This window comes from Physella acuta, unplaced genomic scaffold, assembly GCF_028476545.2.
Source record: "Physella acuta isolate Inbredline_101_S28 unplaced genomic scaffold, ASM2847654v3 ptg000118l, whole genome shotgun sequence".
NCBI classification, from domain to species: Eukaryota; Metazoa; Mollusca; class Gastropoda; family Physidae; genus Physella; species Physella acuta.
The window spans coordinates 902,479-920,489 of record NW_026731638.1 but is presented as its reverse complement, the minus strand read 5'-3'; the positions used below and the strand labels follow the sequence as shown (position 1 = coordinate 920,489).

Below are 18,011 nucleotides of genomic sequence, written 5' to 3'. Positions count from 1 at the left end.
TTTAAATCCAACGCGATTATTTTTCGTCTTTTTTTTTTCTCAGCCTAAGAACTACTGTTAACTTTTACGAAATGCTTTCCCTCGTTACTATTTTTAGGCGTAAAAGACCATCGACCTCGTCGCAGAATCCAACCATTGCTATGTACATGATACCCTCGGTCTGTGTGGCGATTGTCTTTGCAATTCTCATGTGGTTGAGTACGTTATCTTATCACCCATTCTAATTTTTGTTATAAAGATGTGAGAAAAGTTTCGAGTTTTCATTAGCAGAGTTAATCGCATTTTTATTTGACTTCTTTGTCCATAGGAGATGAGTAGAACCTTAGGAGGGTATTTTTAAATTTATTTATTTATTTTATTTTGTGAATATTGCCTTTTTATTTTCAATAGGTTATTCAGTAGGGTGTTACGTGGCATTAATCCAACACTCACAGAGAGGTGCCGTCCATGTTCCACCAGCACCTGCAGGATAACCTAGGGCTGCTGCAGAGGCAGCACATTGGCCAGTCATTCTCTAAACATCGAAACTCAATTGATGCCTTCTTTTTTACATCCTCACATATTTTGAAATTTAAAATCAAATTTATACGACCACACTGGCCTTAATTATTAGATAATTCATTTAATAGGTACTATGGTATCTTTCTAAAAACGTTGCCTTTCTTTCATTCTTCTGTAAATGTAAGGTATCTAATGTTTCTAAAAATATTGATTTCTATCTTATCTGCACGTAACAATAAAGCTATACCTTATTCGGTTTCACTTGGATAAAATTCTTAAAACGTCACCTTTTTATAGATGAAAAATCAAAACCATTTGTAGTTTTCGGAATTTAATATGTATAATTTAATCAATAAACTGATTTTTATATCATTTAGATTAATGTTTTATAAAAGTATAATATAAGCACTATAAATGCCAATTGTTAAGTATGTTACTGTTTGTTTGTTTATTTTTAAAAAATCGTGAATATTTCAAAAACTTGTTATAACTGTAGTCTGTTTTAAAATTAAAGGCGCTTTAAGAACAGTTAACATCATTTGTCTAACATGGATCTTCTGTGGTTCCCATGAATTTTACCGTAGTTAGGTGTTTTTTCTTCGTGTATGTTTTAGGATGAGAATCTATAGAATTCATCGGTCTAATTCTATATACCATGGCGCCTGAAGGGATTGAGATGATGGTGAAGGTCACGTGGGCTTTATACACACCAAACTCGTGACTGTCTATACCAGTGGCGTAGCGAGGTCGGGTGTCACCCGGTGCGGCACTTAATGGTGTCACCCCCCCCCCCCGCTCAAGTTTTCGATTTGCACCCCCCCCCCCTCAAACTTTCGATTTGCACCCCCCCCTCGAGTTTTTCTCTATATATTTTGCTATTTTTTGCCTTGGTGTCACCCCCCTAAATGGTGTCACCCGGTGCGGTCCGCACCCCCCGCCCCCCCCCCTCGCTACGCCCCTGGTCTATACATGATTACGTGATATGTCTAGCTGTTTGGTCATTAAAACGTGTTGTAGAATTGTGTTCTGTATCTTGTGCCAATAAAACGATTTATTAAAATCATTTAGCTGTTGATTAATTTGTAAATTGAAATGATAACTGTAATATGTATGTGCAATTGAATTTTAAAAATGTAAACAGCCATGCATTAAGCTACGCTAAAAAAATTGATTAAAAAATGTGACAATTAAAATAGCTGAAATAAAAATATTGGAATAATATGTGAGATTATATAGCTTTTTTTACACAGTCGTAGCAAACAATTGCATTACCTAACATTTACTTAGAAAAACGTCATAAAAAGTAATAAAAAATTTACGTTAAATATTTAATGATACACTATTATTTAAATAACTGTAACGATAAGCGTGGGCACTGGCGTAGCCAGGATCTTCTCTCATGGGGAGCGGGTTCAAATTGTTTCCATCAATATATATATATATATATATATATATATATATATATATATATATATATATATATATATATATATGTATATATATATATATATATATATATATATATATATATATATATATATATATATATATATATATATATATATATATATATATATATATATATATATATATGTGTGTGTGTGTGTGTGTGTAGCATTGTTTTCTCTAAAGTTAGCACGTTTATGTTTGGTGTTACCTCCACCCCCTTGTAATAATTGTTGATAGGTTTGTACTTAAAATGCTATATAACTTTAATTAATAATTGATGGAACTGGCAAAATGGCACTTTCCTCTTGTACATTTTGCAATATTTTGTCTTGGTGTCACCCCCTGTTTGGTTTCAACTGATGCCGTCCGCACCCCGGCCCCACTCTTGTTACGCCTCTTGGTAAAACTATGTTTGTTTTCTAGTCTTTTGTTTGTAGGAAATTCTACGACACATCTTGTTTTAATTTAACAGACTGAACCGATAATGCGACAGATTGTAAGACAGAAAGAATGGGACGGAGTGGTCTAGCGGTAGAGAGCTGGACTGCTAACCCGTAAGTCTCGAGATCGAGTCCGGGTTCGTCAGTAGACCGTCCCTGAGTCCACCCAACTCTGATGGGTACCTAACTCACGTTAGGGAAAGTAAAGGCGGCTGAGCATAGTGCTGACCACACTATCTCTTCATATGCCGAGGTCACAGAAACAAGTGAACTCTACTTCATTTGCCCCATAGACCGCCAGGTTTGAAAGGGAAACTTTACTTTTTTTTTACTTATTCCTGAAAGAGAAGAACATCTCTTACATTTTAGGAGAAGTGGACTTTCCAGGTGGGGACATGGTGTCACACATCAGTGGAGCTATCACTGGCACAAGAAAAGCGCTGGTCTTGTTGTCTGAAGATCTTTTCTTGGATCACTACCGAGAGTATGAGATGAACCTGGCCATCATGCGAGAGTTCAATGTACGAGGTCAGGTTATCGTTCCTGTCTTTGTTGAGAGGGTCGACTTGAATACATACCCACCTGAAGTAGAAACTTATTTAAGGAATCAGCTGTACAGGTGTCTGGTCTACAGAAATAACCAAACTTTCTGGACACTTCTACTACATGCAATTAGAAATAATAACTAGTTTAAAAATTTTCAACATTGTTTTACTGTTATGTTACATTTTTGATAAGATATTTTTAAATTTATAAATTAAAAGTAAATTTAAGTTACGTTTTCTCGATTTGAAAATTAAGTTTAAATATTTACGTATAATATTTACTTATCAGAAGAGACTAACTTTTAAATTTGCATTATATCTTTGACCATAGGGGTTTTGACCATATGGGGTTTGTCCATAGGGGGTTTGACCACATGTGTTTTCTCAGCAGAGAGTCTTTGATCACTGGTGGTTTGTCAACGGGTGTTTTATCACAAGCGCTGTGTCAGCCTTTAACCACAGTTGTTTTCTTCCATACAGGGTCTTTGATCACAGATGGTAAGGATTAACTTTAAAAGTTGTGTAATTATATTTAAATTGCGACAGGGTGTAATAGTATGTTAATTCATCTGTTATTTAGTTAACCATAACAAGTATTACTTCTTTGACTATACTGTTGGCATGTTTTTTTATCCTTTTTTAATCCTTTTTATATCCTATGTATTTTCAAGTATATCTACACTATTTATTTGTGAAACTTGGTATATGTGTTATTTGTGTTCCATTTATATTTAAAATAAATCTATGAGGCCTAACACCAGCCTTACGTGGAGACTAAAATACCGTTCTTGACAATTTTTAGTACAAGTTAATTTCTATTTATGGACTCTAAGGAAACATATATAAAATCGTATTGATTGTATCACAAATTTAAATCAAATAACAGTTAATAATTTCTATTTTAAAATCTATATATTATGGTTAACCACCTCTCTGTAGTCAAAGTCCCTATGATCAAAGCCCATCTGTGGTCAAAGCCCCTGTGGTCAAATCCCCTATGGTCAAAGCCTCTATGGTCAAAGCACCTGTGGTCAAAGCACATAGGACCATATCTTATGTCTCTCTTTATTTATTTATTATATTTTTATGATTTAACCATTTATAAAAATAATATTTACCATTATTTTCCTTTTAAATTTCCACATATTTATTATATATTGTCATGTTTCTATTTATTTTTATGCATACTATGAATTCAATATAATTTATATTACTTTTGAAATATTTGTAATGACTTTTATTAGTGTTCCTTCAGGTTTTCCTTGTGCTGTTATTTCTAAAATACATTTGCATTGGATTCCTTTTTATCTTCTACTGCTTATGCTTACAACGTTCTGGTAAGATGTCCGTTAATAATTCAGATCAGATGATTCAAGAGAAGTATGTAATATCTATACCTTTGGCAAGAACGGGAAAAGTTGATGTTGATACCTCGAACGTGTGGTTTCTAATCACTCGTTGTTGCTACTCAATGTATGTAAGCATGTAAAAAATATACACTTTTGAATAATACAATTTTATCTAATTTTTATACATGCATTGAGAGAAAAAAATAGCTATCAAACACTATTTTGTTATACGTAAATCATAACACAAGACATTGTTAAATACCTAACAAAAACTAACAATTAAAGTGGCACTTTGAAAGTTAGTTGTTTTTTAATTGAATTTTTAAAATATTTATATTCATTAAAATACAGCTTTATCTTTAATAGAGTTTTACACTGGATGCTGGTATTTATAGAATTTTATGTGCGTAGAAGAATGTCAACGCAGTTTATTTTAATTATAATAATGATCCCACTTGTTAAATGAATCACGGCAAAATATTTATGGTAATCATAGGCTAGATCTATGTACTTTTAAAAGTAGATGTTGGTATTTATAGAATTTAAATTAAAAGCTATATTCACATAAAAAAAAAACATTTTTTAAAAATTAAAATATATCACCCAAATGGGCCTACAACAATATTTTCCATGCACTAAAATGTTCCGCGGTGTTGAGTTGTTACGTCATTTTAGATTTGACCTCTCACTTACAGATTAAGCCAATTTTAACAACTTCACAACAGAAGGAACGGTGAATATTTTTAAAACAAATAGCATTCTTCTCTATGAACAAACTAAGCAGTCTAAGCTATAAATAGAATTATTATATTGTAATATCTTCGTTATTGTTTTAATTACACACTTAAACTATTTTTCCGAATTAGTGGTTTTGTTTTGAAGAAATGATATATATATATAAATATACATATATATATATATATATATATATATATATATATATATATATATATATATATATATATATATATATATATATATATACATATATATATATATATATACATATATATACATATAGTTGTATGTCTTTGCTTCGCTAAGATGTAAAATAAATTGAAAGTAGTACTCTTAAGATATAAGAAAAACACACAATTTGGGTCGACAAAACAAAAAATGTATCTCTCTAAACAAAAATAACAAACAAAATATATACACACTACAATCAAAAACATTTGAGAGCAACACAATCTGTGTTGTAATATATGTAAAAAAAATATTACATAATAGCTATTTAAATGGTAGGGTTTTATTAAATATTTAAAGAGAATCATTAATTTTCTACTTTTTAGTGCATTATTATATAAAAGTTTGTTATCAAAACGATTTTTATTAATTTTTCTTTTAGTGTACTTAATTTATTTTTTAAATTTAAAATGAGTTTCATAACAAAAAGCCATCGCGCACCTAATAAACATGATAACGCGCGTCGATAGACAGACAGAGGAAGCAACTTAAATAAAAGCTTGTAAAAATGAAAAAATATTAATCGCAACAGCGCATTGACACAAAACATGCTCTTTGTCTAATTAAAAAAAAAAATAAGGCACCAATACAAATTATATGTTGAATACAGTAACAACAATACTGTTAGGGTTGTGTTTGTAGTTTTGGTTGTGTTTGTGTTAATGTCTTTATGTACAGGTTTATGTTTTTAATGTTTTTATGTTTATGTTTTTATGTTTATATCTATCTTTTGAAGCTCATGTTTTTAAGTTTTTATGTTTATGTTTACGTTTACGTTTATATGTATGTGTATGCGCATGTGTATGCGTATGCGCATGCGTATGCGCATGCGTATGCGCATGCGTATGCGTATGCGTATGCGTATGCGTATGCGTATGCGTATGCGTATGCGTATGCGTATGCGTATGCGTATGCGTATGCGTATGCGTATGCGTATGCGTATGCGTATGCTCATGCTCATGCTCATGCTCATGCTCATGCTCATGCTCATGCTCACGTTCACGTTCACGTTCAAGTTTACGTTCACGTTCATGTTTGTGTTTATAATTATGTTTATATTTATGTTTATGTGAGATCAATTTTACTTGAGATCATTTGTTCTGTCACCCTTTAATGATACCCTGTCTATATGGTTCATGTTGTGATGTTGTTACCAACAACACTGAGAATTAGCTGTTGGTATTTATCTACGGCGGATATTAAGCAACAACGGGCTACGTAAATTTGGTGGTGTGTGCAGTGATGCATGTCGGTCGGCCTACGTCACAAGCCCTACAACCCGGAAGTATCGCTGGCGGCTCGCTTTTATGTGTTACACTATACGTCCTTTATAACACTATACGTTCTTCATTATTTGTTATACTTTACTTATTGCTTGTTACATTATATCTTTGTTCTTTATTGTTTATGGTACTGTACGTTAGTTGTTTTTGGGATTTAACACTATGCGGTCTCTATTTTTGGTTTTACTTATTATACATAAGAGGAATGTAAATCGTGTTAGCATACACGTTCTGCATAGTTCGGTTTTACTTAAGCAGAATATAAAACCTTGTACAGATTTATTCATTATGTTTCGGTTGACAACACAGACAGTGTTTCTTTCAGACTTTTTTCTCGGGGATTCGGGGGGGGGGGGATGTACTTGATATTTTAGGAGGGGAGACGACTACATTTTTCTGATCGCGGACACTAGTAAAAGTATATATTTTTATATAAAAGTCCATTACCTTTGCGGGAAGCGGTAGACTTTCTTCACAACTGCCCTCCCCCCATCCCCCCTTCCCCGAAGAGATGCCTGGAAGAAACTCTGAACACGGACGTGCTGACACAAACACATACACAAACATACATTGACATACCCTGCTGGTTTAAAATTCAAAGGAACATGACAAGGACACGGTAGGCTGGACATAACAGCAGTGTGTACCTTAGTGGCCTGCTATAAATAGAATGGCCAGGAAAACTTGTTTCCCTGGAAGGTATTGCTAAGAGATCGAGTCGTGTGTCATTTTGTTGCGTTTTTCCATAAGGAGGGTGTGTTTCAGTCTTCTTGTTCTGGATTTATTGAATGATAATAATAGATCATATGTTATGTAAAACTTAGAGGAAATATTGCAATAAATAAAAGAAAATTTTAAATTGCGGTTTTGTAGATCAACACCATAATTAGCTACAGCACAAATAATCCATTCATTTTATTGATTTTTTGTTCCATTGCGAATCAATTTTTATCTGGTATTCATAACAAAAATATGTAGCATCAAAGACGCTAGACTAGTGTTATACAGTTGTTAAGAAAACATAGACTAGTCTCTACAGAGACACACCAAGAATCTGATAGATTTATATAAAAAAAAGATAGGGCTTGTTGATGATTTGTGTGTGCTACATACAGTGGTATGAAACGACGTGGCCTAAGCGGTAGAGCGCTAGACTGCTAACACTAAAATCTCAAGTTCGAATCCCAACTCATGCTAATGAAAGTAAAGGCGGCTGTGCAAAGTGCTGATCGCACATTCTCTTCAAACGCCGAGGTCTAGAGTCATATGAATTACTTCATCGGCCAATAGAATCGCTAGGTCTAAAAAAGGATATTTTACTTAATATTAAATAGTGTAGTGGTGTTGGTTAAGATGAATGTTAGAGAAAACCTACCTTAATAATATTTGTATACTTAAAGATCACATCTACTCGCTGTCTAATCCATCTACTTTTAGTGTAACACATCTACCTAATGTGAAACACATCCGATCATTGTGTAATACGTGACTTCAAATCAAGAAAAATGAACTTCAGCATTTCATTATTTATCATATTTGTCATCAAAGGTACTGTACGATTTCTTTATTTTTATAATTAATATATCTTTCAAAATTCCAAAACATGAATAACCTCTATTAATGTATTCTCGGGAGAATAATGTCTTCTACGATTTCTTGTATATCGCAGAAAACTTTCATGTAAAATCGAAAATCTAATTTGTTTGCTTGAGACTTTCATTTGCCCGGATCATAAAATATGTTTTACTATGTAAAATCCGTCGTAGTTTGGGTCCGTCTCATCAGACCACGTTTGAGATAATTTGCTTTCTAATGATGCTTTTGAATTCCTATGGATGTAGCGAGATTTCTGGTTGTTTTTTCTTTCCATCAGTTTTCGCCAGGTCTGCGATCTCGTTTGCTGGTATCTGCGAGTTGCCCGGGATCCACTGCAGCACATTCATGCTGCATGCATTTCTTAGCGTTTCAAGGGCTGTCCTGAGTGATTGAGTTTAGGATTCTGGATATTTTTAGAGACTGCAGGACAGATAAGAAAGACTATCTGTCTATTTGGGGAATTAGGGTGACCTGACTGGAGATTTGCTGCATCTTCTAAAGCTTCTTTCTTAGCTCTAAAATGTTTTTTTTTTGCTATTTAGTTGTTTTATTTTCTACTTTTCCGTAATTCATAATTTGTAAATTAAAAATAACAATGCTGCGACTGAAACTATTTTGCTTTAAAACACTATCAATACCTAGTGAAGGACAATTACCCTCACTCCCACTTTCAACTCCTCTCCCACCAACCCTCCCCCCCCCCCCCCACCCAGTGAAAGCAGACGTCCGTGACGACAGTTTACAGACGACAATTAAATGATCAAGCAGAACGTTTTACCTCGCGTTAGTTTTAAATAGTTTAAAAACGGAATTATCTAACCAAAATAGCCGACATTAATTCAACCCGGCTCTACAATTGTAAACATTAGGCGTGAACCACAGCTCACCAGACTGGTGGGTGTAGGTGGTAGCGAAATGGTCTGTTCCGCATGCCTAGAGAGCGTGTGAGGGAGCGGTTCGGCATGCGCTCCATGATCTCCATGATCATGATCTGCATGATCTCCATGTAGTTAATTATATATATATATATATATATATATATATATATATATATATATATATATATATATATATATATATTTATTTATTTATATATATATATATATATATATATATATATATATATATATATATATATATATATATATATATATTTTTATATATATATATATATATATATATATATATATATATATATATATATATATATATATATATATATATTTATTTATATATATATATATATATATATATATATATATATATATATATATATATATATATATATATATATATATATAAAACATAGAGAGAATAGAAGAAAGTCTGATGAAATATATAAGAAGGGTTTCATCAATGCGTTACCAGTCCTATAGTCTTAGACGCGAGCCCTTGTTTTCTAAAACTGAGTTATTTAAATGAAAACAATGCCTACGCTTCGATCATAATTATCGGGACACGGGCTTACATACATTACCGCATGAAAACCTTGAGTGTACTTTAATTACTCACCGAAATAATATGGTAGAACACACTCAAGGACGTAGAGGGGCGCTCTCGGGAGTCCCAAATTACACCACCGCAGAGGCGCCTTGTAAGGCCCCTTGCTACTTAAAACTAATTTAGGCGCCATTGTGCTCATAGGATAACCCAGAGTGCCAAATAGCATCCTGGTTACAATGGTGCAGATTGCGGCATTTGCTATAGTGACACAAATGAACAGGTTTTTTTTAAACACGTAAAAAAAATTCTTGACGTGTTTTAAGCATCAGTATAACTGATGCCATATGTTAGCGTTACTTATGGTCTATTATTACATGCTCGATGTCTGGTTGGATCACTTTAATTACTCACCGAAATAATATGGTAGAACACACTCAAGGACGTAGAGGGGCGCTCTCGGGAGTCCCAAATTACACCACCGCAGAGGCGCCTTGTAAGGCCCCTTGCTACTTAAAACTAATTTAGGCGCCATGGTGCTCATAGGATAACCCAGAGTGCCAAATAGCATCCTGGTTACAATGGTGCAGATTGCGGCATTTGCTATAGTGACACAAATGAACAGGTTTTTTTTAAACACGTAAAAAAAATTCTTGACGTGTTTTAAGCATCAGTATAACTGATGCCATATGTTAGCGTTACTTATGGTCTATTATTACATGCTCGATGTCTGGTTGGATCGTCTAAAAATAGGTGCTAATTGCATCTTTCGCAAAGTGACAAAACTGCCCTACCAGGGCACCAGAGGGCACGCCTGATTCAATTTAGTGAGCGACTGTAAATCCCCATTTTATCAATTGTCTATCGCACTGTTTAGAAAGAAAGCAGGCGCCATTGCGCTCAGGAGAAAGCCCAGGGCGCTAAATCGAATCCTACAGAGGCACGGGGGGTTACGCTGGTTCGATTTACTCAACGATTATTGTTGCCCATTGTGTATTTAGTGGATAGCCTTTTTTAAAAACTAAATAAGGCGCTATAGTGCTCGCAAGGGAGCACGGGGCGCTTCGTGTCGTGGTGCCAGCGGTTGCGCCTGTTGAATTTTTAACGCTGAATATAGTAGTACCCCTTACCTGCATTGCAGGATAAACGATAAACGGATGCCAAGTGCTAATATAGCCGCCGTGGAACTCTGGGCGCCAAATTGTGTTAGGACAAAAAATCGCAACCTCCCGGGCGCCGCCTATGTCATTTTTTAATTATTTTGTTCACAGAAATCATCTCGTAAGTATTCTCAACAACTCCTTGAAGTTTTATAGCACTCGGATAAAAGGTGCCAAAACGTATCCGACTTTCTTTTTACTTTCTCGTATATACGAAGTATAGAGAAAGTCTTGTAATCGTGCAAAAAAAAAAATCGAGATTTTTACAAATCTCGACGTTTCACACCTCACTGATACGGAAAAACATAATTTTGCAATCTTGTCCGTATGTCTGTGTGTCTGTCTGTGTGTCTGTCTGTCTGTCCGTGTGTAAATACGATAACTTGAGTACCGTTACAGCTAGGTTGATGAAATTTCATATATAAGTATTTTATCAAAATCGTAGATCCGTATCAACTTTTGAGCGATTTCCGATAACCGGAAGTGGTACTTTTCCTACTTTGAATTTTTCACAAGCCTATAACTTGAGTACTATTTCAGATAGATAAATGAAATTTCACACGTAAGTAAAAGATCTAATTCTCTACCTTCTGTTAAATTTTGAGTAATTTTCGTTGACTGGAAGTAGTACTTTATGCTACTTCCGATTTCTCAAAAAACTAATGTAAATTTTAAAAGTACTAATAATATTGCGCACTATTATGCGCTTTTTTATTTGCGTTCATTTGGTGTGCAATTAATTTGTCTACGAGATTTTGTTCTTTTTTTAAAACTTTAAGTATTTAAAATGGATTAAAAATCATGTCTATAGCCCGAGCTCCCATCCCCTGTTATTTTATATAAGAATATTCGAGAAAGTTTTGGGGAGATCACTCCCGGTTTATTTTATATACCGTATATAGAGAAGAATCGTACCCTCCTTGCGAAATTAAATTTTTTTTACAGAATTATAGTATAAAAATTCATTTGTGACGTCACGAGTAAATAGCTAAGTTGGTAGCGTAGTCCGCTCTTATGCGGGTGGCACAGGTTCTAGACCAATATGTCAATGATATTTTTTTTTCAATTTTTTTTTTTTAGATGTGAATGATAAAGTTGCCTATCTGAACTTGGCAGGATACAGGGCAGGTGAAGTATAGTTCATCTGTTTCTTTGTCCTAAGCATATGAAAGGATAGTGTGGTCAGAGACATGCTCGGCTGGAATCGTTTTTTATCTTAAATTAGCCAAACAAAGATTTATATAAAATAATTAAGGCCTGAAATAGATTCTAGATGTATTAAGGCCTGAAATAGATTCTAGATGTAGAATTTACATTAAGTCTAGATCTAGAATTTACATTGAGTCTAGTGACCTAGATCTAGGCTAGATCTAGATCTAGGCTAGATTCATAACTTTCCTTCGACAGCTGATCTTTAGATCTAGAGAAATTTATTGTAAAACTAAATGAAAAAAGACAGTTGAAAATTGATATAAGTGTTGGAACGTAATAAATACAGCAAACGGACGTATTGTTAAAGTTATGACCGACAGAAAATTAGATTTAGAACGCGTTAAACTTTTGAATGGGAACACAATTTTCTTCGATAGACGCCGCCATTTTATTGTACTAAAGAGTAAACAAAAAACTGTGACGTCACGGTCCCGCCGAGTGTATTGGTCGTTCTAAACTTTTTAAAAAAATAGGGTTACTCTACGTATGAATACATCAATAAATTAATTAACGTCTTTAAAAAATTATTCTCTACCTACATACTATTTTACAGCTCTCCAGATAGAGTAGAACATATCACAATACTCGATCGGACAAACAAAACAAAAAAACAAATAAATATTCAAACATGTAAACAAAGTTGAGTTTTAGTAGTATTAGATACCGTATAAAGAAAAAACTTAGAAATATTTTTTTTTGCAGAAACCTTTCCAGGTGTATTCTTATTAACTCCCCAAAATTTGATGGCGATCGGATAAACGGTGTCAAACCGCTATCGACTTTTATTAAAATATACCGTATATAGAGAAAAACCGTATCCCCCCCCCCCCCCTTTGCAAAATTAATTTTTTTTTTTACAGAAACCTCACCTTGCGGGTTTTAATCAACTCCCCAAAGTTTGATAGTAATCGGATGAACGGTGTCACACTGCAATTGACTTTTAGTTTTATACACCGTATATAGAGAAAAAACTATCCGCGACCCGCCGGGGCACCACCCCTGCGAATTTGAATTTTTTTCCGCAGAAACCTCTCCAGTAGTATTCTCAACAACCAACTTCCCAAAGTTTCATGGAGAACCGATGAAAGGTTTAGTAATGCATATTAGACAAACAGACACACACACACACACACACACACACAGAGAGAGACATACTTACATTATGGCTGAGTTTCTTACTCTAGCTAGTAATACTGAATATCTTATCCGATCCAGTTTGACTGTACATGAAATTTCATTATCGTTGAAACAGCCACGTTGACTGAATCAATGACCTACACACTGAACAAAGGAGACCCATTCATCTGTTATTGTGAGATATCAACCAAACTAAGCCTGGAATGGATACTACAAAAAGTCAACGGGCAGGAGATCAGCCTGGTCAGGGAGTGCTACACGCCATTCACCAGTTGTGACATCCGGTATGATCCAGGTAGGTAGAACTTCTATTTTCTGATAACTTGAGTACGGTTCAAGCTAGGTTGATGAAATTCCATATCAGTTTTGTATCACACTTGTAGTTCTGTATTAACTTTTCAGCGATTTCCGGTAACAAGAAGTGGAACTTATTCTACTTTTGTTTTTCAAAAGTCTATAACTTGAGTGCTTTTCAGATAGGTAAACGGAATTACACACATGTAAAAGCTCTAATTATATGCCTTCTTGCAAGTTTGAGTCATTTCCGTTGACAATTGGTAGTACTTTACGCTATATCCGAATTATGAAAAAACGCAAATAAATGAACAAAATAATTATATTCCGCACTTTTATACACACATTGTTTGTACTTCACTTAGTGCGCAATTATTTTTTCTTTTAGATTATATTATATTTTAAAATGTTTTTAGCAGTAAAAAATTGATTAAAAATCATGTCTATATCCTGTTCAGCATTCTCCGTAGTGTTATATAAGAATATTTTAAAAAGTTTAGGGGAGATCACTCACACTTTTTTAATTTATTAAATTTGAACCTGATACTATTTTAAAGTACACCAGTAAACAAGGGGTTGAAACTTCATAGAATTCCAGTGGTGCTCTTAAAACAGGCAGAGAAAAGAAAGTAACATTTTTTTCTTTTAACCGTTCTTTTTTTCACGCACGGTTTACATAGCTCGGTCGTCAGACAAGATGCGGCCTAGAAAACAGATTTCGAGCGCATGAATTTCGGAATAGCAGGCCCGCTTACAGCCACTGGTCCAGAATTATGTTGAAATTTTATGTAAATTACAGTGCAAAGTTGTGAGCAATAATCAACAGCCTCGATTTGACACGAACTCTTATCCAGTAGATACCTATTTATTTTCTTTCCTCAGCGAATTTTACACTAGTGACTGAAGCTCGATATGCATTCATGCACGATTCGTCTCTACCTCAGTCTTTTGAATCTAGACTGACAGTGAAGCATGTGGACAAAGATATGCGACGTGTATTTTGTACCAACGATGTTTTATATGGACGAGACAGATGCTGGATGAATGTTGTGGATTACGTTCCTCGTAAGTTTTGTTATAACATTCTAATTGAGGTTCGATATTTACTTTCGGTAGTTTTTCATAAACTTTCTATAGACATTTTTTTTTGTTTTCTGTAGACTGTTATATGTAATTTTTATTGGCGTAGTTTCGGTAAAGCTAAAAAAAAATCTCGCGTTCGCACCTTCTGGGCAGATGAGGCTCGATAGCTGGGCCACTCTTCGAGGAGAGATAACTCCAAAATCAAGCAACTGCTGCTTTGTAGTTTGTTCTCAGTTGAACACAAGTTATGGAAACAAATCCAAAACGAAAAGCAGACTGAAATCTGAGTCAACTCTCTAAAAGTTGCATAACCAGTTGAAACGTATTCTTTATTGTGTTGGGGGGAATCTCTCAACACTAAAATTAAGAACGAAGAAGAAGTTGTAACTCTTTAGGTTTAAATAGCATCCTGATATTTTTAGATATGCTCAACATGTTTTTGTTGTACATTCTGTACACAGCTTGTTGTTAGTTTGATTAAACGTTCTATAGATCTCTAGATTTTAGATGTAGTTTTGTTATTATTCAAAGTCCAAAAAGGATTGGTCATTTTCTTTTAGAGATTTGCTAAGAAAATTAATGCAAAACAAAGTATTTTAGTAAAATAATAATTGCACACTTGTTATAAAATATACATTTCACATGCACAGTGTGTAATAGTTTTTGGACAAGTACTTGTTGTGTTTTAAATCTATAAAGTATGACAACATATTTTTTTTTCAGCTGACGACGGCACTTCCAAGAGCCCAACAACATATTCACCACGATTGCCTTCAACTACCCAGTCCTCGGTCTCCATTAATGCAGGTCTGGTGTTTAGCTGCTCAATTTTACCTTTTGTAGGCGTGATAGGCATTTCTATACTGGTTAATTGCTTTATTAACCGCTGGAGTAATCGTAAAGCTTTACAAAGGCGAAATGAAGCCATGCCTGCTACTAGTAATACGCCTCAGTTAACGCCAGTAACGGTTCCTAGATCTTATCAAAATGAGCAGTGCTCAACAAACGTCAACCCACTAGTTTATCCAAGTAACAACACACCAGTCACCCAGTCGCCCCAGCACACAGCATCAATACAGAGCCCTGCCCCAAACGACTCACCACCGCCGTATTCCAGTCTAAATGAACTAAGAGTCGAACCGCCCCCATACACGATACTGCCAGCTGAAAGCTACAACTGCGAGTCTGCTCCATCGCAACAAGCACAGAATGTTCCTCCTCCATACACGACAACATACATTGCGACATACAACAGTGTGTCTCCATCGGCCCAACAACAAGCAACCACTGAACCGCCACCACCGTACTCAGGTACACGTTTGTTTATAGAGCATATGTTAATGTGCTGATTATTTAAATCATTTAGTGCTTTCACAAGGCAGGTATCCAGGCCTACAGACAGACACACAACTGACAGACATGAGACTTGACGGACTGTAAGAAACAAGATGATTCGGAAAATTGACTGATTGACTGACAAACGACAACGAAAACTTGGCGGATACACTGAAACATTGAGGACATTTTACGCAAAAATTGTCAATAATATCCTAACAGATGAAAAAAACCATGATTAAAAAAACAAAAAAAGTAATCTATAGATTATTGCGTATCACAATGTTAGATTGTATTCCCGATGACTTCAAAGTAAATATTTTCTATGCTTGCATTTTAATTAACTATCTCAAATGTTTTCTACTTCAGTGTGGCATACAAGCTGAAACTCCACAAATGGTCTTCGTTGGATGAATGATGTTATCCTGCATACTTTATCATGAAGCTAAAATTTCTGTTTTCTCTATCAATTAAAATGTGTCTATATTCTTCAGTATTATTTTAACTTGTTGCTAATGGAATAAATCATTATTGAATTTTTACCTGTAAATACCATGAATTTTTACGGTAATTTTTTTCCTTGTGTTGGTTTTCGTAAATAGTGTAGGTTAAATATCTATATATTCCATCAGTCCAATTCTCTATACCATGGCACCTAAATGGATTGAGATAATGGCGAAGGTCACGTTTGCTTTATACACATTAAAGTTGTGACTATCGATATATGATTACGTGATATTTCAACCTGTTTGGTCATTAAAACGTGTTGTAGAATTGTGTTCTGCATCGAGTGCCATTTTTCGAACTCTAATAAAACGATGTATTAAAATCATTTAGCTGTTGATTATTTTGTGATAACAGTAAAGTTTATAATTAAGACGAGCCGTTAGACTCAAGACATTTGAAGCCTTTTCTAAGTTGAAATGTTAATTGTAATATGTATGTGCGATTGAATTTTAAATATGTAAACAGCCATGCATAAAACTACGCCCAAAAAAAAAAAAACACTTAGACTTTTACTGGATTTAAAAATTTGACAATTAAAATAACTGAAATAAAATATTGGAATGATATGTGAGATTATATAGCTTTGTGCCCGCAGGTCTGTGTTTAGACTTACTTCCAAGGCATCTCTGCGCCCCTACACCCCCCCCCCCCAACATAATGGAATTTAAATATTAAACATATACAGTGTCCGCACACAGGACAATTTAATCGTCGTCGTCCCCCCCCCCCCCTAAAATGTCAAGTGCCGCCCCCCCCCCCCTCACCTAGAGAAAAAAGTCTGAAAGAAACAATGTCTATGTTGTAAACATAAATCACAATGAATGATTCGTACAAGGTTTAAGCAAATAACGAAGAAATATAGTGTTATAAAGACCGCATAGTTCAACACATAAAGCGAGCCGCTAGCGATACTTCCTGGTTGTAAGGAACGTGACTTAGGCCGACCGACTTGCATCACTACACCACACCATGAAATGTATGTAGCCCGTTGTTGCTTAACATCCGCCTTAGATAAATACCAACAGCGACAACGTCACAACATGAACCATATAGACAGGGTATCATTAGAGAGTGATATTATAAATGATCTCAGGACAAGTGATCTAAGACAAAATATCCCAGGCAAAATATCTCACGGAAAAATTATCTCAGGGCAAAAGATATCAGGACAAATGATCTCAAGGTCAAATGATCTCAAGAAAAAATGATCTCAAATCAACATATAGACATAAACTTAATTATAAACACAAACACAAACACGAACACAAACACAAAACAAACACGAACACGTGAACGTGAACGTGAACGTGAACGTGAACGTGAACGAGAGCGCGAGCATGAGCATGAGCATGAGCATGAGCATGAACATGATCATGATCATGATCATGAACATGAACATGAACATGAACATGAACATGAACATGAACATGAACATGAACATGAACATGAACATGAACATGAACATGAACATGAACATGAACTTGAACTGGAACTGGAACTGGAACAGGAACAGGAACAGGAACAGGAACCTGAACCTGAACAGGAACAGGAACAGGAACTGGAACAGGAACAGGAACAGGAACAGGAACAGGAACAGGAACAGGAACAGGAACACGAACACGAACACGAACACGAACACGAACACGAACACGAACACGAACACGAACACGAACACGAACACGAACACGAACACGAACACGAACACGAACACGAA

The 18,011-nt window shown here is 34.8% G+C and overlaps 1 protein-coding gene across 1 annotated transcript; it reads left to right on the top strand.

Moving 5' to 3' along the window:
• Positions 1-7,703: 7,703 nt before the first annotated feature.
• LOC131934797 (uncharacterized) lies at positions 7,704-16,577 on the top strand. Its single transcript, XM_059290929.1, has 5 exons — positions 7,704-8,081; positions 13,194-13,373; positions 14,255-14,437; positions 15,179-15,766; positions 16,160-16,577. The coding sequence occupies exons 1-5, from the start codon at positions 8,039-8,041 to the stop codon at positions 16,174-16,176; spliced, it is 1,011 nt and encodes a 336-aa protein (XP_059146912.1). The 5' UTR covers positions 7,704-8,038; the 3' UTR covers positions 16,177-16,577.
• Positions 16,578-18,011: the final 1,434 nt, after the last annotated feature.

Excerpts from the sequence above, each read along its gene's own strand:
- LOC131934797 (XM_059290929.1), top strand. The coding sequence starts at position 8,039 with ATGAACTTCAGCATTTCATTATTTATCATATTTGTCATCAAAG. Across the intron at positions 8,082-13,193 it reads TATCATATTTGTCATCAAAG|CCACGTTGACTGAATCAATG; the intron begins GTACTGTACGAT and ends TCGTTGAAACAG. Across the intron at positions 14,438-15,178 it reads TGTTGTGGATTACGTTCCTC|CTGACGACGGCACTTCCAAG; the intron begins GTAAGTTTTGTT and ends TTTTTTTTTCAG.